The following is a 22,078-nucleotide window of genomic DNA, read 5'->3' on the forward strand; positions in this document are numbered from 1 at the left end:
AAACGAACTGCGAGCGGGACTGAGAAAAACCCAGCCTTCTCATTTCCTGTGAACCCACCTAGTTGATACAGCACCCCGTTTGATAGAGGTGAGGTTGCGGGGTCCTCCAAATGGACTATCGTGCTGGAAGCACCAGTGTCCAAAAGGTAAGTACCCAATACACCCTCAACCTCCATCTTGACCCAGGGTCGTCCCCAGGGGTGGTATTCTAGTGGGCACAGGTATGCAGGCTGGGTCTGGGCTAGTCACGGCCTCTGTACTGGCAGGGTTGCTGGTGCTTCCCTGCCTGTTGCCGTGGCTACCTTCCCAGTCCACTCCAGCGCTGTCCTCACTGCAGCTACTATCTCGTCAAGGGATGGTGAAGAGCTCGCTCCACTTCCCCCATTCTGGGCGGCTCCTGAAGGACTTCTCCCCCCATATCTCTTTACTGGGCTCCTGCAATCCCTTTTAAAATGCCCAGCTTTCCCGCACCCGTAGCACACTCCCTCCTTATCAGACGAGTGGCCACCCTCCTGGTGCCATTCCCTTTTAGGAATCGAGTTGGGTTTTACTTCATTTTCCTGACCTTTGGAGGTTTTCTCCTCCTCCCCTCCTCCATTCCGTTGGATCAGTGCCAGTTGCCTGACCACTGCTTCCTTGGTGAGGTTGGGGTCCTGGGAATCGAACCACAGTTCTGCCCTGGCCTTGAGCCGGGGCAAGCAGTTTGCCACCAGCATCCTCAGCCAGTGGCCAGTCTGTACCGCGGAAAGATTCGCCCGGTCGAGGAGCTCCCCACAGGCTGCGTGGTATACCACCCACAGCCTGTCCGCAAACGCCTGCGGGGTTTCCCCTGCGAGCTGCCTTGTCCTTTCGACCCGTTTGAAAGGACTGCCGTCATCGAAGCCCATAGCCTCAAGGACGACCCTCTGGACCTCAGTAAATGTGCGCTGCCCCCTCCGGCATTCTACCGGTAGGGCCTGGTACAATTTGTTGTCCAGAGAGAAGAGCAGCAGCTTGGCTGTCTCTTCCTCGTCGCACCCATTAATTTCCCCTGCCTGCATCACCTCCATGAAGTGGATAGACGGGTCTCCGCTGCGAGTGAGTTTGGCCAAATGGGCCACCATGGCCCTGAGTGATTGAACTCCATGGGGAATAATAAAATCGCTCTCCAGCGCTCCCTGACCTTGGCCACCTCCCTGTGGAGGACCGTACTTGCGCTGCCTGACCGGGCACATCCGCCCTGGTTCAGGATCTTTCTGCGCTGGTCCCTCTGCCTCCGGCTGTCCCACCATACCCGGTGCAGCAGACAGTGCCACCTCACCCCCCGACCTCACCCTTCACTCGCCCACCTCATACCTCACCTCACCCACACACCCTTCACAACTTAACCCCCACCTCACCCACATCTTACAGCTCAGCCCCCCACCTCACCCCACACACCTCACTCCCCCATCTCACTCCTCACACATCTCCCCCACCTCACACCTCACCCCCACCCTTCCCCCCACCTCAGCCCCCAACTGTCACTCCTCACACCTCACCTTTTAGCCAAAACCTCACCAGTCCATCTGACCCCCTACCTCACGGCCCCACCTCGCCCCGTACCTCACTCCTGCACCTCATCCTCACCACCTTACCACGCCACCTCATCCCCTACCTCACCCTCCCACTTCACCCCCTACCTCCCCCCCCCCCCCCACTCCCCAATTCAACTATCACCTATCACAGTTCACATCTCGCATCTACACAAACAGTACCATGGGGGGTGGGGTGGGGCCGTGTCAGTACTGCGGGAGAGGGAGGGGGGACAGGGGACAGGACAGTACTGTGGAGGGTGGGGTACTGTGGGAGGGGGGCTACTGTGGGGGGGGGAGCAGGACAGTACTGTGGGGGAGGGGTACTGTGGGGAGGGGTTGTGTGTGGGTGGGTACTGTGGGGGGCATTGTTCTGTGGGAGGGGTACTGTGGGGGATACTGTGGGGGGGTACTGTGGGTGGGTACTTTGGGGAGGGGTACTGTAGGTGGGTACTGCGGGGGGTACTGTGGGGGGTACTGTGGGGGGGTACTGTGGGGGGTACTGTGGGGGGGTACTGTGGGGGGGTACTGTGGGGAGGGGTACAGTAGGTGGGTACTGTGTGGGGGGTACTGTGGGGGGTACTGTGGAGGGTACTGTGAGGGGGGTACTGTGGGGGGGTACTGTGGGGAGGAGTACTGTAGGTGGGTACTGTGGGGGGGTACTGTGGGGAGGTACAGTGGGGGTACTGTGGGGGTACTGTGGGGAGGTACAGTGGGGGTACTGTGGGGGGGTACTGTGAGGGGGTACTATGGGGGGGTACTGTGGGGGTGTACTGTGGGGAGGGGTACAGTAGGTGGGTACTGTGTGGGGGGTACTGTGGGGGGTACTGTGGAGGGTACTGTGAGGGGGGTACTGTGGGGGGGTACTGTGGGGAGGAGTACTGTAGGTGGGTACTGTGGGGGGGTACTGTGGGGAGGTACAGTGGGGGTACTGTGGGGGTACTGTGGGGAGGTACAGTGGGGGTACTGTGGGGGGGTACTGTGGGGAGGGGTACAGTAGGTGGGTACTGTGTGGGGGGTACTGTGGGGGGTACTGTGGAGGGTACTGTGAGGGGGGTACTGTGGGGGGGTACTGTGGGGAGGAGTACTGTAGGTGGGTACTGTGGGGGGGTACTGTGGGGAGGTACAGTGGGGGTACTGTGGGGGTACTGTGGGGAGGTACAGTGGGGGTACTGTGGGGGGGTACTGTGAGGGGGTACTATGGGGGGGTACTGTGGGGGTGTACTGTGGGGGGCAGTACTGTGGGGGGGTACTGTGGGGGTACTGTGGGGGTGGGGTACTGTGGGGGGCAGTACTGTGGGGGGAGGGGTACTGTGGGGGGGCTACTGTGAGGGGGGTACTGTGGGGGGTACTGTGGGGAGGGGTACTGTAGGTGGGTACTGTGGGGGGGGGTACTGTGGGGGGGTACTGTGGGTGAGTACTGTGGGGGTGCACTGTGGAGGGTACTGTGGGGGGGTACTGTGAGGGGGTACTATGGGGGGTGTACTGTGGGGGGGCAGTACTGTGGGGGGGTACTGTGGGGAGTACTATGGGGGGGGCAGTACTGTGGGGGGGTACTGTGGGGGGGGGCAGTGTGGGGGGCTACTGTGAGGGGTTACTATGGGGGGGGGTACTGTGGGGGGCAGTACTGTGGGGGGCAGTACTGTGGGGGGGTTACTGTGGGGGGGTACTTTGGGGGGATACTGTGGGGGGGTACTGTTGGGGGGTACTGTGGGGGTGTACTGTTGGGGGGGGTACTGTTGGGGGGATACTTTGGGGGGATACTGTGGGGGGGGGTACTGTTGGGGGGTACTTTGGGGGATACTGTGGGGGGGGTACTGTTGGGGGGTACTTTGGGGGGATACTGTGGGGGGGGTACTGTTGGGGGGTTACTGTGGGGGGCGGGGTGGTACCGCCTGTGTTACTGACCCCGCGCTGTGAGTCAGTCGCTGTGTAAATATAACGCTGTGTTTGGAGATGGAAGTGGAGCGGGGAGCGGATTCCTGTTCCTGGATCCCAACGATTACACCGACAGTCCACACAGTCTGCACAGGTCAGGGAGCCGGGATCTAATCGGTGGCTCAAAGCTTGGCACACCGAGGGCCCCATCATTGCTCATTGCATTTCCTGCTCTGCCCACAGCACCGAACAGCTCGTCAATGAAAGGCACAGCCCAGTCCAGTGCTGCCCGGTCCGCCCACACTGCCCGGTCTGCCCACTCCCCCCGCTCCCTTTCAACTGCCCGCACTGCCCACTCCCTCCCCACTGCTCACTCCCTCCCCACTGCCCACACTGCCCGCTCTGCCCACTTCCTCCCCACTGCCCACTCTGCCCACTTCCTCCCCACTGCCCACTCCCTCCCCACTGCCCACACTGCCCACTTCCTCCCCACTGTCCGCTCCCCCCGCACTGCCCACTCCCTCCCCACTGCCAGCTCCCTCCCCAGTGCCCGCTCTCCTCCCCACTGCCCGCTCCCCCCGCACTGCCCACTCCCTCCCCACTGCCAGCTCCCTCCCCAGTGCCCGCTCTCCTCCCCAATGCCCGCTCCCTCCACACTGCCCGCTCCCTCCCCACTGCCTGCATCTGTGGGGAAATGATCAAACTTGCTGTCAGGTCCACGTCCTTAGAAAGAAAGACTTGCATTTTTTTTCGCTCCATTCACTTCCTCAGGGTGTCCCAAAGCACTTTGCACCCAATGAAGCATTTCTGTAGTGTAGTCACTTTTGTAATGCAGGACCCACACCAGCCAATGTGTGCACCGAAGCTCCCACAAACAGCAACGTGATAATGACCAGATCATCTGTTCAGTGATGTTGGTTGAGGAATAAATATTGGACAGGATACCAGGGAGAACTTACCTGCTCCTTTCCAATAGTGTCAACTTGGATTAGGTACTCAAGTCTCTGGAGTGGGGCTCGAACCCATAACTTTCTGACCCAGAGACGAGAGTGCTGCCCAGTGGGCCACAGCTGAAACTGTTTAATAACAGCAGGTATAGAATGAGTTCAATCCTATACCTCTCGGAACTTTTGACCGGGGACTTGAGGAGAGGCTGACACCTCAGGTTTGTATCTGAATTTACAATAGGACAGTTAGTGAGAGCTACTGAAAATGTCACAGTAATTCCTCCACACGGGGATTGACTGCAGGCTCAGTGCTCTGCGATGCTGAGATAGGATCACCGTTCCTTGGGCCCATGAAGTAGAGCCCTCGATTGCGCTGAACAGGCAGGAGATTGTGTCAGGGCAGGGGTTGTGTCAGGGCCGATGATTGTGTCAGGGCCAGTGATTGTGTCAGGGCCAGTGATTGTGTCAGGGCAGGGGTTGTGTCAGGGCCGATGATTGTGTCAGGGTCAGTGATTGTGTCAGGGCAAGGCATTGTGTCAGGGCCAGTGATTGTGTCAGGGCCAGTGATTGCATCAGCGTCGGTGATTGTGTCAGGGCCAGTGATTGTGTCAGGGCCGATGATTGTGTCAGGGCAGTCGATTGTGTCAGGGCCAATGATTGTGTTAGGGCCAGTGATTGTGTCAGGGTCAGTGATTGTGTCAGAGCTAGTGATTGTGTCAGGGCAGGTGATTGTGTTAGGGCCAGTGATTGCGTCAGATCCAGTGATTGTGTCAGGGTTCGTGATTGTGTCAGGGGTGATGATTGTGTCAGGGTCGGTGATTGTCTCAGAGCCAGTGATTGTATCAGGACAGGGGATTGTGTCAGAGCCGATGGTTGTGTCAGGGCCAGTGATTGTGTCAGGGCAGGGGATTGTGTCAGGGCCGATGGTTGTGTCAGGGTCAGTGATTCTGTCAGGGTCGGTGATTGTGTCAGGGCAGTCGATTGTGTCGGGGCCAGTGATTGTGTCAGGGTCGATGATTGTGTCAGGGCCAGGGATTGTGTCAGGGCAGGGGATTGTGCCAGGGCAGGAAATTGTGTCAAGGCCAGTGATTGTGTCAGGGCCAGTGATTGTGTCAGGGCCAATGATTGTGTCAGGACCAATGATTGTGTCAGAGCCAGTGATTGTGTCAGGGCAGGGCATTGTGTCAGGGCAGTCGATTGTGTCAGGGCCAGTGGTTATGTCAGGGCCTGTGATTGTGTCAGGGCCAGTGGTTGTGTCAGGGCCAGTGGTTGTGTCAGGGCAGGGCATTGTGTCAGGGCCAATGATTGTGTCATGGGCCAATGGTTGTGTCAGGCCAGTGATTGTGTCAGGGCCGGTGATTGTGTCAGGGCAGTCGATTGTGTTGGGATCAGTGATTGTGTCAGGGTCGATGATTGTGTCAGGGCCAGGGATTGTGTCAGGGTCGGTGATTGTGTCAGGGCAGTCGATTGTGTCGGGGCCAGTGATTGTGTCAGGGTCGATGATTGTGTCAGGGCCAGGGATTGTGTCAGGGCAGGGGATTGTGCCAGGGCAGGAAATTGTGTCAGGGCCAGTGATTGTGTCAGGGCCAGTGATTTTGTCAGGGCCAATGATTGTGTCAGGGCCAATGATTGTGTCAGAGCCAGTGATTGTGTCAGGGCAGGGCATTGTGTCAGGGCAGTCGATTGTGTCAGGGCCAGTGGTTATGTCAGGGCCTGTGATTGTGTCAGGGCCAGTGGTTGTGTCAGGGCCAGTGGTTGTGTCAGGGCAGGGCATTGTGTCAGGGCCAATGATTGTGTCATGGGCCGTGATTGTGTCAGGGCCAGTGATTGTGTCAGGGCCAGTGATTGTGTCAGGCCAGTGATTGTGTCAGGGCTGATGATTGTGTCAGGACCGATGATTATGTCAGGTCCAGTGATTGTGTCAGGGCAGGGGATTGTGTCAGGGCAGGAGATTGTGTCAGAGTGATGATTGTGTCAGGGGATTGTGTCAGGGCCACTGATTGTGTCAGGTCCTGTGGTTGTGTCAGGGCAGGGGATTGTGTCAGGGCAGGAGATTGTGTCAGAGTGATGATTGTGTCAGGGGATTGTGTCAGGGCCGATGTTGGTGTCAGGGGTTTGTGTCAGGTGACTCATAACCTGCGTGTGTTGACAACTCCTGTTTAAACAGAGGGTGTGAAAGGCGGCCCCCACAGCAAAAAAAACAAGTCACGGGATCGATACATCCTTTATCTGCACGTCCCAGAACGGCTTGAACTTTCAACTGAGCTACCCCTCGCCCCCTGCCCCCTCCCTCCCTCCTGTCTCCAGTGCCGCCCACCTGTGCACTGTGCTAACAACACCACAACAACCACACTGCCACCAAAGCACACGCAAAAGTAGACAATCGAAACAATTCATTTTGTTGCTGCCACCTCAGCACGGACTAAAAAAACCACTCCCAATTCATTCCCCAAATCTCCGATACCACATCCGAAATCCGCTCCCCCATCACTCGTCATTAAATGATGCTGCTTGTCTGCTGCAGATTTGTAATTGTTCAGGTTATAATTCCGGAATCACAGCACAGGAGGGGGCCAGTCGGCCCATCGAGCCTGTGCCGGCTCTTTGAAAGAGCGATCGAAATCGTCTCTCTCACTCCCCTGCTCTTTCCCCATAGTCCTGCATAATTTTCCTTTGTAAGTCTTTATCCAGTTCCCTTTTGAAAGTTACTATCGATCCTGCTTCCACCGCCCTTTCAAGCAGCGTATTCCAGATCACAGCAACTCGCTGCATGAAACGTATTTCTCCTCAGCTCCCAATTTGCTAATTCTCTTAAATCTGTGTCCTCTGGCTAGCGACACGCCTGCCAGTGAGAGACTGACTAACGAAAGCTGACTACAGACAGAAACACTGGATTAGGCATTTAATCGAAGGTGGCAGGCCAGACACCATAAAACACTCAGCACTTCATTCTCTGGGTGTTATCGGTCCGACGCACCCACTGGAGGGAATCCCGATCCCTGGGACTGAGCCTGTGACCCTCTCTCACTAAATGCCGTCCCAATAGCAGGGAGCCCACACCTATTTCGTAGAAAAGAAAATGAACGTTAAATCAAGTGCCCCCTGATCTGGGGGACACTCCAAACACTTATCAGGGCCCTTTTTTGTGGTTTATTTTGTGTTTTATGTGTTTTTTTTTGTTTTTTTGGGGGCACTAAAACCACACATTATACAAGTGCCCCCTATAAAAGGGGAGGGGGACACTAAAATCGACAATAACATAGAAACATAGAAACATAGAAAATAGGTGCAGGAGCAGGCCATTTGGCCCTTCTAGCCTGCACCGCCATTCAATGAGTTCATGGCTGAACATGCAACTTCAGTACCCCATTCCTGCTTTCTCACCATACCCCTTGCTCCCCCTAGTAGTAAGGACTTCATCTAACTCCCTTTTGAATATATTTAGTGAATTGGCCTCAACAACTTTCTGTGGTAGAGAATTCCACAGGTTCACCACTCTCTGGGTGAAGAAGTTTCTCCTCATCTCGGTCCTAAATGGCTTACCCCTTATCCTTAGACTGTGACCCCTGGTTCTGGACTTCCCCAACATTGGGAACGTTCTTCCTGCATCTAATCTGTCTAAGCCCGTCAGAATTTTAAACGTTTCTAAGAGGTCCCCTCTCATTCTTCTGAACTCCAGTGAATACAAGCCCAGTTGATCCAGTCTTTCTTGATAGGTCAGTCCCGCCATCCCGGGAATCAGTCAGGTGAACCTTCGCTGCACTCCCTCAATAGCAAGAATGTCCTTCCTCAAGTTAGGAGACCAAAACTGTACACAATACTCCAGGTGTGGCCTCACCAAGGCCCTGTACAACTGTAGCAACACCTCCCTGCCCCTGTACTCAAATCCCCTCGCTATGAAGGCCAACATGCAATTTGCTTTCTTAACCACCTGCTGTACCTGCATGCCAACCTTCAATGACTGATGTACCATGACATCCAGGTCTCGTTGCACCTCCCCTTTTCCTAATCTGTCACCATTCAGATAATAGTCTGTCTCTCTGTTTTTACCACCAAAGTGGATAACCTCACATTTATCCACATTATACTTCATCTGCCATGCATTTGCCCACTCACCTAACCTATCCAAGTCACTCTGCAGCCTCATAGCATCCTCCTCGCAGCTCACACGGCCATCCAACTTAGTGTCATCCACAAATTTGGAGATACTACATTTAATCCCCTCGTCTAAATCATTAATGTATAGTGTAAACAGCTGGGGCCTCAGCACTGAACCTTGCGGTACCCCACTAGTCACTGCCTACCATTCTGAAAAGTCCCCATTTACTCCTACTCTTTGCTTCCTGTCTGACAACCAGTTCTCAATCCATGTCAGCACACTACCCCCAATCCCATGTGCTTTAACTTTGCACATTAATCTCTTGTGTGGGACCTTGTCGAAAGCGTTCTGAAAGTCCAAATATACCACATTGACAGGTTCTCCCTTGTCCACTCTACTGGAAACATCCTCAAAAAATTCCAGAAGATTTATCAAGCATGATTTCCCTTTCACAAATCCATGCTGACTTGAACCTATCATGTCACCTCTTTCCAAATGCGCTGCTATGACATCCTTAATAATTGATTCCATCATTTTACCCACTACCGATGTCAGGCTGACCGGTCTATAATTCCGTTTTCTCTCTCCATCCTTTTTTAAAAAGTGGGGTTACATTGGCTACCCTCCACTCAATAGGAACTGATCCAGAGTCAATGGAATGTTGGAAAATGACTGTCAATGCATCCACTACTTCCAAGGCCACCTCCTTAAGTACTCTAGGATGCAGTCCATCAGGCCCTGGGGATTTATCGGCCTTCAATCCCATCAATTTCCCCAACACAATTTCCCGACTAATAAGGATTTCCCTCAGTTCCTCCTCCTTACTAGGCCCTCTGACCCCTTTTATATCCGGAAGGTTGTTTGTGTCCTCCTTAGTGAATACCGAGCCAAAGTACTTGTTCAATTGACAAACAACTTAAACTTTAAAACATATCAAATCAAATTAAAATTTGGTTGTCAGGGGTGATGATGCACTCCAGTCCCTCCGGTGCCCACCTCTCGCGGACTCCATTGCAGGGAGCCCACAACCATTGTGCGTTCGAGCAGCTGGTTAGGACTATGGGGGTTGATTCTAGCCCAGAGCGGCTATCGGGCAGCAGGGATCAGGGCCAACGCGAAACGCATTCACTGGCCTCAGGCGTAAAGTGCAACGGTGCTTCACGATGGGAACTGGGATCCAGTCATTGGAACTCATTGCCAGTCATTGCAAATTATTTGTTAGTGGCCAAGGTTCTGACCTTGTATCTCCTGCTCCTATTGGTTGATTCTGTTGCTAAGGCATTCCGGGACTATTTGAAGAGTTAAAGATAACATTGTTTGAGTTTGAGAAGGATGTAGTTCTACAGTCCCATGAAGACTATGAAATCTGCTCCAGGATATTGCAGCATACCAGGAAAGCAGGAAACTAGCCCTGTCTGAGACTATCCACGCTGCATCCTGTACTGGATAACCCAGTAATGCTGGGAATAGTGAAACTAATTCCTGTACTCGATAACCTCGTACTGCCTGAGAATCTTTTTTATATTCATTCACGGGATGTGGGCGTGCATTTATTGCCCATCCCTAATTGTCCTTGAGAAGGTGGTCTTGAGTCACCTTGATCTGCTGCAGACCGTGTGGTGAGGGAACTCCCAACAGTGCTGACAGGGAATGAGTTACAGGATGTTGTGACACAGCGACAATGAAGGAATAGTGATATATTTCCAAGTCAGGATGGTGTGTGACTTGGAGGGATACTTGGAGGTGATGGTGAATAGTGAACACTGCCTCTGTACTGGATAACCCAGTAACGCTGGGAATAGTTGTTGTGTATCTATAAAGCATGCACTCCCATGTTCCGCCAACAGAGAGCGCATCCCCTGAAGTTCCAAGGTATCCCATCATCCTTTGGGAGCACCATATATAAGCCGGCCCCTAAGGCATGTTCCGGTCACTGTTACTTTAACCTCCCTGAGTGCAGTCTCAACTGTGTTAGGAACACAACAACTGGCGACGAGTACACGAATCCAACACAAAGATGCAGCAAACTGTGGGCATCCTGGAGAAGTTCTCGGAGGGTCAGGACTAGGAAGCCTATGTTGAATGGTTCGATCAGTACTTTGTAGCCAACGAGCTGGACGGAGAAGGAAGCGCTGCAAAAAGGAGAGCGGTCCTCCTCACAGTCTGTGGGGCACCGACCTACAGTCTCATGAAGAATCTTCTGGCTCCGGTGAAACCCACAGATAAGTCATATGAGGAGCTGTGTACACTGGTTCGGGAGCATCTTAACCCGAGGGAGAGTGTGCTGATGGCGAGGTATCGGTTCTGTACGTACCAGCAATCTGAAGGTCAGGAACAGGCGAGCTACGTCGCCGAGCTAAGGCGTCTTGCAGGACAATGTGAGTTTCATAGCTACCTGGAGCAAATGCTCAGAGACTTTTTTGTACTGGGCATTGGCCATGAGACCATCCTATGAAAACTTTTGACTGTAGAGATACCGACCCTCAGTAAGGCCATTGCGATAGCACAGGCGTTTATGTCCACCAGTGATAACACCAAACAAATCTCTCAGCACACAAGTGCTAGCAATGTTCATAAATTAACTGGAACTGTGTTTGCGAACAGAAATGTACAGGGCAGAAACCACGAGTCTGTAACTGCCAGCAGGCCTCAGGTGACCCAGATGACTCAGAGTCCGCAACAAAGGATGAAGGCAAGGCAATTCACACCTTGTTGGCATTGTGGAGGCTTCCATTCAGCCTATTCATGCCGCTTCAAATGGTATGTTTGCAAGAGCTGTGGAACAATGGGGCACCTCCAATGAGCTTGCAGACGAGCTGCAAGCTCTGCAAAACCTGGAGGAGGTCACGGGTCGGGACACCGTCGAGCACCTACAAAACCTGGAGGAGGTCCTCCAGCGACTGTGGCTGAAGAGGTCGAAATGCATCTTCATGGCAACAGAAGTGGAGTTTTTGAGGAGAAAGATCGTGGCGGACGGCATTCAGCCCACAGACGTCAAGACAGAGGCTATCAGGAACGCGCCCAGGCCACAGAATGTCACGGAGCTGCGGTCATTCCTGGGACTCCTCAACTATTTTGGTAACTTCCTACCAGGGTTAAGCATCCTCTTAGAGCCCCTACATGTGTTATTGCGTAAAGGTGAGAACTGGGCATGGGAAAAAAAAAACAAGTAATTGCTTTTGAGAAAGCCAGAAACATTTTATGCTCCAACAAGCTGCTTGTATTGCACAACCCCTGTAAAAGACACGTGCTAGCTTGCGATGCGTCGTCGTAGGGAGTCGGGTGTGTATTATAACAAGCTAACGTTGCGGGGAAGTTGAAACCTGTCACCTATGCCTCCAGGAGCTTGTCTAAGGCCGAGAGGGCCTACAGCATGATTGAGAAAGAGGCATTAGCGTGTGTGTTTAGGGTAAAGAAAATGCATCAGTACCTGTTTGGCCTCAAATTTGAGCTGTAAACCGAGCACAAGCCCCTCATATCCCTGTTCGCTGAAAAGAAGGGGATAAATACTAGTGCCTCAGCCCGCATACAAAGGTGGGCACTCGTGCTATCAGCGTATAACTATACCATCTGTCACAGGCCAGGCACTGAGAACTGTGCGGATGCTCTCAGTCGGCTACCATTGCCGACCACGGGGGTGGAAATGGCGCAGCCTGCAAACTTGTTGATGGTCATGGAAGCATTTGAAAATGATAAATCATCTGTCACGGCCTGCCAGATTAGGACTTGGACCAGCTAAGATCCTCTGCTGTCCCTAGTAAAAAGCTGTGTACTGTATGGGAGCTGAGCCAGCATCCCCGTTGAAATGCAAGAGCCAATCAAGCCGTTCCAGCGGTGAGAAGGCGAGCTGTCCATTCAGGCAGGCTGCCTGTTGTGGGTTACTGTGCAGTGCTACCCAAAAAGGGCAGGGAGACGTTCATCTCGGATCTCCACAGCACACACCCGGGTATAGTAATGATGAAAGCGAAGGCCAGATCTCATGTGTGGTGGCCCGGTATCGACTCTGACTTAGAGTCCTGTGTACGGCAATGCAGTGTGTACGCTCAGTTGAGCAACGCGCCCAGAGAGGCACCACTAAGTTTGTGGTCCTGGCCCTCCAGACCATGATCAATGATCCATGTCGACTATGCGGGCCCGTTTCTCGGTAAAATGTTCCTGGTGGTGGTGGATGCTTTTTAAAAATGGATTGAATGTGAAATAATGTCGGGAAGCACCGCCACCGCCACCATTGAAAGCCTGAGGGCCATGTTTGCCACCCATGTTTGCCTGACATACTGGTCAATGACAACGGACCATGTTTCACCAGTGCCGAATTTAAAGAATTCATGACCCGCAATGGGATCAAACATGTCACCTCGGCCCCGTTTAAACCAGCCTCCAATGGGCAGGCAGAGCGGGCAGTACAAACCATCAAACAGAGCCTCGAACGAGTCACAGAAGGATCACTCCAAACCCGCCTGTCCCGAGTACTGCTCAGCTACTGCACGAGACCCCACTCGCTCACAGTGGTGCCCCCGGCTGAGCTACTCATGAAAAGGACACTTAAAACCAGACTCTCGCTGGTTCACCCCAACCTGCATGATCAGGTAGAGAGCAGGCAGCAGCAACAAAATGTAAACGATGGTCGCGCCATTGTGTCACGGGAAATTGATCTAAATGACCCTGTGTATGTGCTAAACTATGTACATGGTCCCAAGTGGATCGTGGGCACGGTGATAGCTAAAGAAGGGAGTAGGGTGTTTGTAGTCAAACTAGACAATGGACAAATTTGCAGAAAGCACCTGGACCAAACGAGGCTGTGGTTCACAGACTGCCCTGAACAACCCACAGCAGATACCACTTTTTTCGAGCCCACAACATACACCACACCGGACCAGGAAATTGAATAGATCATGCCCAACAGCCCAGCAAGGCCAGGCTCACCCAGCAGCCCTGTAGGGCCAACAACACGCCAGCCCAGCAAGGGCACAGCCAACACCCCAGAACAGACATTTGTACCGAGGCGGTCCACTAGGGAAAGAAAGGCTCCCGACCGCCTGACCTTGTAAATAGTTTTCACTTCAACTTTGGGGGGGAGTGATGTTGTGTATCTGTAAAGCATGCACTCCCATGTTCCACCAACAGGGAGCACATCCCCTGAAGTCCCAACGGATCCCAGCATCCCTTGGGAACATTGTATATAAGCCAGCCCCTAAGGCCTGTTACTCACTCTGGAGTGTCTTAATAAAGACTGAGGTCACTGTTACTTAACCTCCCTGTGTGCAGTCTCATCTGTGTTAGGAACACAATAGTCGACAGCTCATTTTTGTCTGGACCTGACCTGATGAAATAATTAATGAGCGATACCAGTAACTTTAACACACATCCCCAGTCACTAACAGTCCTATGCTCCTCACCTTTCCTCTATCACATAGTCCTCCTTCCAACAGCACAAACATAAAAACCACCAGAAAATGCACGTTCCGATCCAAATTTCTAAATTCAATTATGACATAATGCATACAAAAATAAACTAGTCACCAATGTTCCTCTAATTCTTTTTGGCCACTGGCCCTCCCCCGGGATGGCACCTCAGAAATCCTGCACAACAGATAGTGGACCACTGTGACTTCCTAGATGCTCTTTTGAACAGCGGTATTAAGATCCATGATGGCAGCAGTCTGAGCTTGCAAGGCAGCATGCTGAGCTGTCACTGCAGCACTCAGACCGCTGATGGGAGTTGTTTGTGCTGCAATGGAAGTTGTGACATCGGCCATCAGATGCTGCATCATGGTTGGGTCCACAGGTGTGCTGATAGAGGTGACCACCAGTTCCATATTGGAAAGGATGCGCTTCAAGCTCTGTGCAAAGGCCTGTGTCAAGTTGTCGCTGGACTCTTCCATGCTCCTTGACATCGAACAATGGGCTGCCTTCACAGAGGAGATGGTTCGGGTACAGTCGAAGTACATTCCCACGAGGGGTCAAGGTAGGGCAACCAAAGTCAGAGCTCCCTGGATGACGAAGGAGATACAGATTAAGATAAAGCAGAAAAAGGGGGCGAATGACAGATGTCAGGTTGAGAATACAAGTAAGAACCAGGCTAAATATAGAAAGTTCAGAGTGGAAGTGAAAAAGGAAATAAGAAAGGCAAAAAGAGAGTATGAGAATAGATTGTCAGCTAACAAAAAAGGAATCCAACAGTCTTCTATAGGTATATAGGGCTCAATTTTCCCCAGTGATTTGCCCTGTTTTTTTGGCGTGCGCCGCTTTCTTTGGCTTAAATTTAAAAATCCAAGTTTCCCCAAAGATTGTGCACCAGCGTAACTCAGTTAGTTATGATTTTTTTTAGGTTCGTTTTTTTTTTTTGCGTCATAGGGGGTGTAACCTGATGTCTGCGCCAGTTTTTCACATTTATGCAAGTTTGGCCAACTTACAATTCTCCGCGGCTGGCTTATGTGACCACTCCCAAAAAACTTCTGGGAACGTAAGAAAAACCAGCGCACATCAAAAAACCAGCGCAGAAAGACGCCATTGTTTTTGTACAAAGTTGTGGAGGGAGTCAAGAGCACATTAAATATGCATCATCAAGCTTAATTGTTTTCCAACTGAAAATGCAGAAAATGGAAGTTTCATTTAATTTTCGATTTTTAAAAATGTGCCACGCCACCACTGAACGTCTCCAAACCGAGCTCGAGGGTAGGAGCGTCGGCTGCCAGAATCGGTCCCTCACCCGGACATAGGGGCTCGGTGCTCGGCTTCAAAAGAAGCCTGCGGGGGGGCAGGGTGGATGTGGGGGAGTGTAGAAGCCAAACTGAAGGGATGAGATCCCTTGCACTATGCAGCAAGCAGCATCAAAGCATCAAATGAAGCCCCGGGGTAGGGCGGGGTGGTGTTGTTTCCCGATCTAAGCAAGCCTATTGCGCATGCTCAGACCTGGGTGTTGTGATAATGGAACAAATAATGGAAATAATTCAGTTATACTTTAAAATATATTTTATTCAAAAGTTTAACAAACATTTGACTGTACTTAACTTAACCCTAATACAAGAATATTTTTTTATCAAACTTTAAAGTTTTCAGTTACGATCACTTACAAACTTTAAGATCACTTACAAACTTTTAAACTTGTAAATTTACACGACTTACATAAAACTTTTACGTTGAGAACAGTCACAACAGTAACAACAACAATAATAGCAGCAGCAAACAAGGGCTGCACCTCTCTCTCCTCCACCTTATTCTGAGACCGCCCGTTGTGCTTGGTCTTGGTGACTCCACCACCCCTGCCCGCAGGCGGTGGCGCAGTGTTTCTCGGGTTAGTACCAAGCTTATTCTTTCGAACATCTCGCGTAATGCGCACTTCTTAATTAGTGGGCGTGGGCAGACGGTAATGTGAAAGGCCCGGCTTGGGCCTCTTCAGAGGCTGGTCTGGGGATTGGAGTGGGAATGGCAGTTGATTCTGTCAATGGGCGCGGGGTCTGGGCATGTTCCATTATTGCAGCAGCTAACTCTAACATTCCCTCCCTCCCTCCTGTGCCCTGACAGTGTCTCAACTACCTCCAACATTCTCTCCCTCATGTTCACCGACAGTGTCTCAGCTACCTGCGACATTCCCTCCCTCATGTTCCTGGACAGTGTTCCCATTTCTCATGAGAGTGTTGTTACTTCTCCCGTCAGTCCCGATACCTCATCACCTACCCCACTGATGGTGTCCAGGAGTGATCGGGTAAGGTCAATGCTCTCTGCACTCATTGCCATCATCTGAACCACGTCTGTTGGATCCTGCACCTCAGGAGAGCGTGGGTGTGGGTCGCTGCATCCCATTGGGACCTGCTGCCTCAGAAGGTGCGGCCCTGAGTGTGCCTCGCTGCATCCTACTGGAACCCGCAGCCTCAGACGGTGGGGCCTTGGGTGTGCCTCGCTGCATCCTACTGGAATCTCCAGCCTCGGACTGTGGGAAACCATGGCATGTCCTAACAACACTCATACCACTCAAGAAAGGGGATGGCATCTCAATAGGCGGCACTTGCACCTCCTCCAGAGTGAGTACAACAGTGGGGCCTTCATCCATCACCTCCCCCTCCCCCTCACCCCCATGTTCTCGGTCTGGAAGGTGGGATTCGAAGATGTTCTCCTCTTCAGGCTCGTCCGTGTCTGAATCTTTTTCTACCTCCTCAGGGTTGGCCTCAAGTTCTGCAGAATATAACAGAACAGACAAATGGTTAGCAGCAGAGGAGGGGGCAGGGTGGGTGGCATGAGTAGGCTCACACAGCGCAGGCAGCAGGCTGATTTGAAGGACCACGATGAATGATAGCACATTGCATCAACTGAAGCGTAGCTGACGGAGACATCCCCATGAACCGAAGTATGGCTGGCCCGCGCAGTGCTTAACATTTAGCAAAGCCAGACTGTGAAATTTGCAGGACTTACCCTCTCCCTCGAGTGTGGGCCCAGCTTGTGCAGTGGTGGTTGCTTTTCTCCAGGCAGGTCCCATCAAAGCAGCAGCCCTGTCTTCCAAGTGTGTCAGTGGCTGCAGATTTGCCGGACCTCCTCCTGATTGAGTTCTTTCCCTTTTGTTGTGTACCACCTTTCTCTGCAAAGATGAAAATACAATTTTTGGAGAGGGTGTCTTTCTGCTGAGTGGGACATATACCTATGGTCACCTTTACAATTGTAATTCCAGTGACAAATAAATGAAAATATTACTCACACTAATTACTTGATCAAGGTCCTGCCATTTCTGTTTGCACTGGCCTCCAGACCTCGGGGTGGTCACCATTGCACAGTAATCTTCTGCAAGTTGGTTCCAGTGTTTCTTCATTTCTTTTGGTGAACCTTTTATGTGACCTCTGCTGGTGTCCAGTTCGTGCCATCTGGCCTCAGTTACAGTAACCAGTGCCTCCACTTCATCCTGTGAGAAATTCTTGGTCCCTGAGCCACATTGCATCTTGTATTGCGGCTCCTATTTTTCCAATGAGAATTAAAGTTCTCAAACACAACTGGCTCTTCAAGAATGGCCAAATGCAGACCGGGAGCTGTACTGGGCATGTGCGCCCATAGCAATCACGTCAAAAACGTCCTTTTTTTTCCGCGCATGTGCAGAAGGGGCGGGGGGCATTGTTTTTTTGGCGCAGTAATTAGGCTCCAGCCCCGAAGCTAAAGGACAGGCTGTGCGGCACCAATTTCGAAAAATAGAATGGGGAAACTTGCTACTTATTTTTTTTGAGTAGTCGGGGCCAAAAGAAACAGGCATAACTCTGGCAATACACCCAAAAAATGGCATTGGGGAAAATTGAGCCCATAAATAGTGGGTTCAATTTTCTCAAGTCATTTGCGCCGTTTTTTGGGCATGCGGCGTTTTTTTTGGCGTATTTATTTTTTTCAAAGTTTCCCCCTGCGATCTGCACCGGTGTAACTGAGTTAGTTATGATTTTTCTAGGCCAGTTTTTTTTTACATCATAGGGCGTTCCCTCTTGTCTGCGCCAGTTTTTTCAATTGTTCGCAGTTTGGCCAGCATTTTTTTCTCTTCGGTCGGCGTATCTGGCCACTCCCGAAAAACCTTCTGGTGAGTTAAGAAAACCAGCGCACATTCACAAATCGGCGCTGAAAGACGCCATTGTTTTTAAATCGAAGATTTTGGAGGGAGTCAAGAACAATAATAAAGTTCAACTTTTTTTTTACCTGTCAGTGTAGAAGTGTAATTTTGTTGGATTTCAGAAGTTCTCACATTTTTGAACTCACTCACACACCACCACCGAACGTCTGAAGCAGGACTGGAGGGTTGTAGGTTTGGCCGGCAGAATGGCCCCGTGACCGGACTGGACACAGGGGTTTGGGGCTCGGCTATAAAACAAGCCATGGGAGGGGGCGAGGGAGGAGAGAGAGAGAGCGAAATGCCGATCGGAAAGCTTGGAGCCCGGGGGGGGGGGGGGGGGGGGGCGGAGGGAGAGAAGTCATAACACTCCAATTAGTAAAGGCGGCGGAGTGGGGGGAGCCGTGGAGAGGAACGAGAGAGAGCAAGGTGCCGATTGGAAGGCTTGGATCCCAGGGGGGATGGAGGGAGAGAGAGAAGTCATAAGACTCCAATTAGTAAAGGGGGGGAGGGCGAGAGGAGAGAGAGAGAGCGCAAGGTGTCGATTGGAAGGCTTGGCGCCCAGGGAGGGGGACGGAAGGAGAGAAGTCACAAGACTCCAATTAGTAAAGGGGGGGGGGGGGAGAGAGAGAAGAAGTCACATGACCTTTGGATGTGGTCCATCCATACAAACCTGGAGAGATACAACTGCGAACCTGTACTGCCTCCTTTCCTGCCGTTTTGAGCTTCTTTCAAAGGTTAAATTTAAGTATGAGGGTAATACTGACAACACCATACCTTGTGTGAGTCTTCTGCATCATGGTGCTACATTGGAGACAATTGATTCGACTTCATCGCATGAGGAACATCAGAGCCCGTAGGGTGCTTTGCAGGAGGCCCTACCCACCTTGGGTATATCGAGACAGGCATCCATACTTCCACCTGAGCGATGCAGACTGTGTCAGAAGGCTGTGTTTCCGCAAAGAAGTTATAACTGAGCTCTGTGAGTTGGTCAAAGCAGATCTGCAACTGAGAAACATCAGGAGGACTGCTTTCTCAGTTGAAGTGAAGGTTACAGGTGTACTTTCATTCTATGCCTCCAGATCGTTTCAAATTGGGGATGTGTGCGCCATCTCTCAACATGCAATGCATGTCTGCATTCGCCAGGTCATGGCTGCACTGTATGCACATAGGAATGACTTCATAAAGTTCCCCGTGACTGCCCAGGCAATGCGTGACAGGGCTGTGGGCTTCTCCAGGATTGTTGGCTTCCCCAAGGTTCAGGGCTACATTGATTGTATCCACATCGCCTTGCGAGCAACTTTGAAGGATTCTGAGATGTACAGGAACAGAAAAGGCTTCCACTCCATTAATGTGTAGCTTGTCTGTGACGACATGCATCGCATCATGTCAGTTGATGCAAGATACCCTGGGAGCAGCCATGATGCTTTCATCCTACACGAGAGCGCTATATCTGTTATGTTTCAGCAGCAGCCAGAAGGGCAGAGTTGGCTACTGGGAGACAAAGGGTACGGCCTCACCACCTGACTCATGATGCCCCTAAGTGGAACCCTTGGAAGCTGACCGTCAATACAACATGTCGCACATTGCGACGTGCAGCATCATTGAGAGGACCATTGGCATATTGAAACAGCGTTTCTGATGCCTGGACCATTCCGGAGGCTACTTGCTGTACTCCCCTGAGATTGTCGGTCAGTTCACTGTTGTGTGCTGCATGCTGCATAACTTAGCCATCATGAGGCAGCAGCACCTGATAGTGGAAGACCCACCTGCGGTGAGAGTGGCTGATGATAATGATTTGGAAGATGCAGGTGACGAGCAGGAGCAGGAGGAGGATGATGTAAAGGATGAGGAAGCCATGCAAGTGCCTGAGGCCGGAGCACGACGGCAGAGGAGGGCGGGCCATCGGCCCCTTTAACCATTGCTCGAGCCTTGCGCCAGCAGCTCATCAGTGAACGCTTTGCTGATGCCTGAGGGCTCAGCGACAACTATTCCACATGGACATGTTTACTGTTTGGAACTGTTCCGTAATATTGTGCTGTGTTAATGGAACATGATTCAGTTTTAATGTAAAATATATTTTACTCAAAAGTTTACCATGTACTTAACTTTAATACAATTATTCTTGTATCAAACTTTACTTTAATATCACTCTTTAAGATCACTTATAAACTTGTAAATTTACATAACTTACAAAAAACTTTTAATTTGAGAACAGTTACAACAGTAACAATAATAATAACAACAACAGCAGCAAAGACAGGCTGCACCCATTTCTCCTCCCGCTTATTCGAAGACCTCCCGCTGCGCTTGGTGTTGGACACTCCGCCACCCCTGCCCACAGGCGGTGGCACAGTGTTTCTCGGCTTGATACCAAGCTTATTCTTTCTAACATCTCAGGTACTGCGCGCCACTTGAGGGTGCGGGGGGGTGGGGGGGGCGGGGGGGGCGGCGTTAGGCGGCAAGTTGAAGGGCCCAGGTGGTAAGTTGGAGGGCCCGGCTTTGGGCTCTTCAGAGACTGGTGGGGGGGTTTGGAGTAGGAGTTGTCATGTATGTAACCACCATGTAACACCACTGTATTACTGTATACACTCAACCTAGATGCACACCTTGACCACAAGGGGTGAACTTGTGGGAGACACTCCTTACCTGATCACACAGGTATAAAAAGGGAGGTCCCACGCAGGGTCATCGTCTTTGGAGTCCTGTAAATAAAGAGTTAATGTCACAGAGTGACCTTGTCCCCAGAATGTGCCTCGTGTGGTTTCATACTGTAGAGTAAGGACTTTACATTGGCGACGAGAAACGGGAATTCACGACCCACGAGAATGGCCACCGGTAGCACAGAGGAACGGTACTGTGTTGGGGAAGACTGGGACGATTTTGCTAAGAGGCTTCAGCAAAACTTGGTTATGAAAGAATGGCTGGGGGATGCAGCGGTCGACAAGCAAAGGGTTCATCTTTTGACCAGCTGCGGACCAAAGACTTACGCGCTCATGAAGGACTTACTAGCACCTGAAAAGCCGGTGGACAAAACCTTTGAAGAACTTAGTGAATTGATCGGGAAGCACCTCAAACCGGCGAGCAGCATATATATGGCCTGACACAGATGCTACACCCACCAACGTCGTGAAGGGCAGAGCATACCGGACTTCGTAGTGGACCTCCGGCATTTGGCCAGCCTCTGTAAGTTCACAGATGCCTGCAGCGGGGAGATGCTCAGGGACTTCTTTATCAAGGGCATCGGTCATGCGGGAATTTTCCACAAATTAATTGAGACCAAGGATTTGAACTTGGAAGCGGCGGCGTTGATAGCTCAAACTTTCATGGCAGGGGAGGAAGAGACGAAAATAATATACACACGTAATTCTGCCTCTAACGCGGCAATGGATCAGGGAGTCAACATCATCAATGCGACTCAGAGCCCCGCAGACAAGCAGGGGCAGTCCGACACCCCCCAGGCAGCTATAGACCCCAGAGTAGGACTTCAACAGAGACAATGGCAGGCTGAACGGACATTCACGCCATCACAGTGGACAATGCGGCCCGGGATGGGGCCATTGACACCCACTAATAGGGTAATCAAGCGCAGTCAAAGGGACAGTCAGCGCAGAATGCCTGGCCATAGTCCCTTTGTTTCCAACAATGGAAACTTTAACTCATGCTGGAGGTGTGGGGGAAAACACTCAGCCAGATCTTGCAGATTTCAACAGTTTGTCTGCAGGAAGTGCAATCTCAGTGTCCACTTAGCTCGAATGTGCAGGAAGCCTGCAACCAGACTAATATATGAGGCGGATAGACCAGAAGAGGGTTCTTTGAGGCAGGGTGACTTTTGGGGCAAATCGATGGACGCCGAGGTTCAGCGGGTCCATGTGGCGAATATTCACAGTTCATACACCAGAACGCCACCAATGATGATGAGGGTTTTATTAAACGGCATCCCTGTACGCATGGAGCTGGACACTGGGGCCAACCATTCACTCATGGGAGTTCAGCAATTTGAGAAGCTATGGCCACTTAAAGCCAGTAG

The 22,078-nt window shown here is 51.6% G+C and overlaps 1 protein-coding gene across 1 annotated transcript; it reads right to left on the minus strand.

The window, feature by feature from the left end:
• Positions 1-4,772: 4,772 nt before the first annotated feature.
• On the minus strand, positions 4,773-6,152 carry LOC139232753 (tetra-peptide repeat homeobox protein 1-like). The gene has a single exon (XM_070863255.1). It carries the CDS (start codon positions 6,150-6,152, stop codon positions 4,773-4,775), a length of 1,380 nt encoding a protein of 459 aa, XP_070719356.1.
• Between the last annotated feature and the right edge of the window lie 15,926 nt (positions 6,153-22,078).

Source organism: Pristiophorus japonicus, chromosome 20 (genome assembly GCF_044704955.1).
Source record: "Pristiophorus japonicus isolate sPriJap1 chromosome 20, sPriJap1.hap1, whole genome shotgun sequence".
NCBI classification, from domain to species: domain Eukaryota; kingdom Metazoa; phylum Chordata; class Chondrichthyes; family Pristiophoridae; genus Pristiophorus; species Pristiophorus japonicus.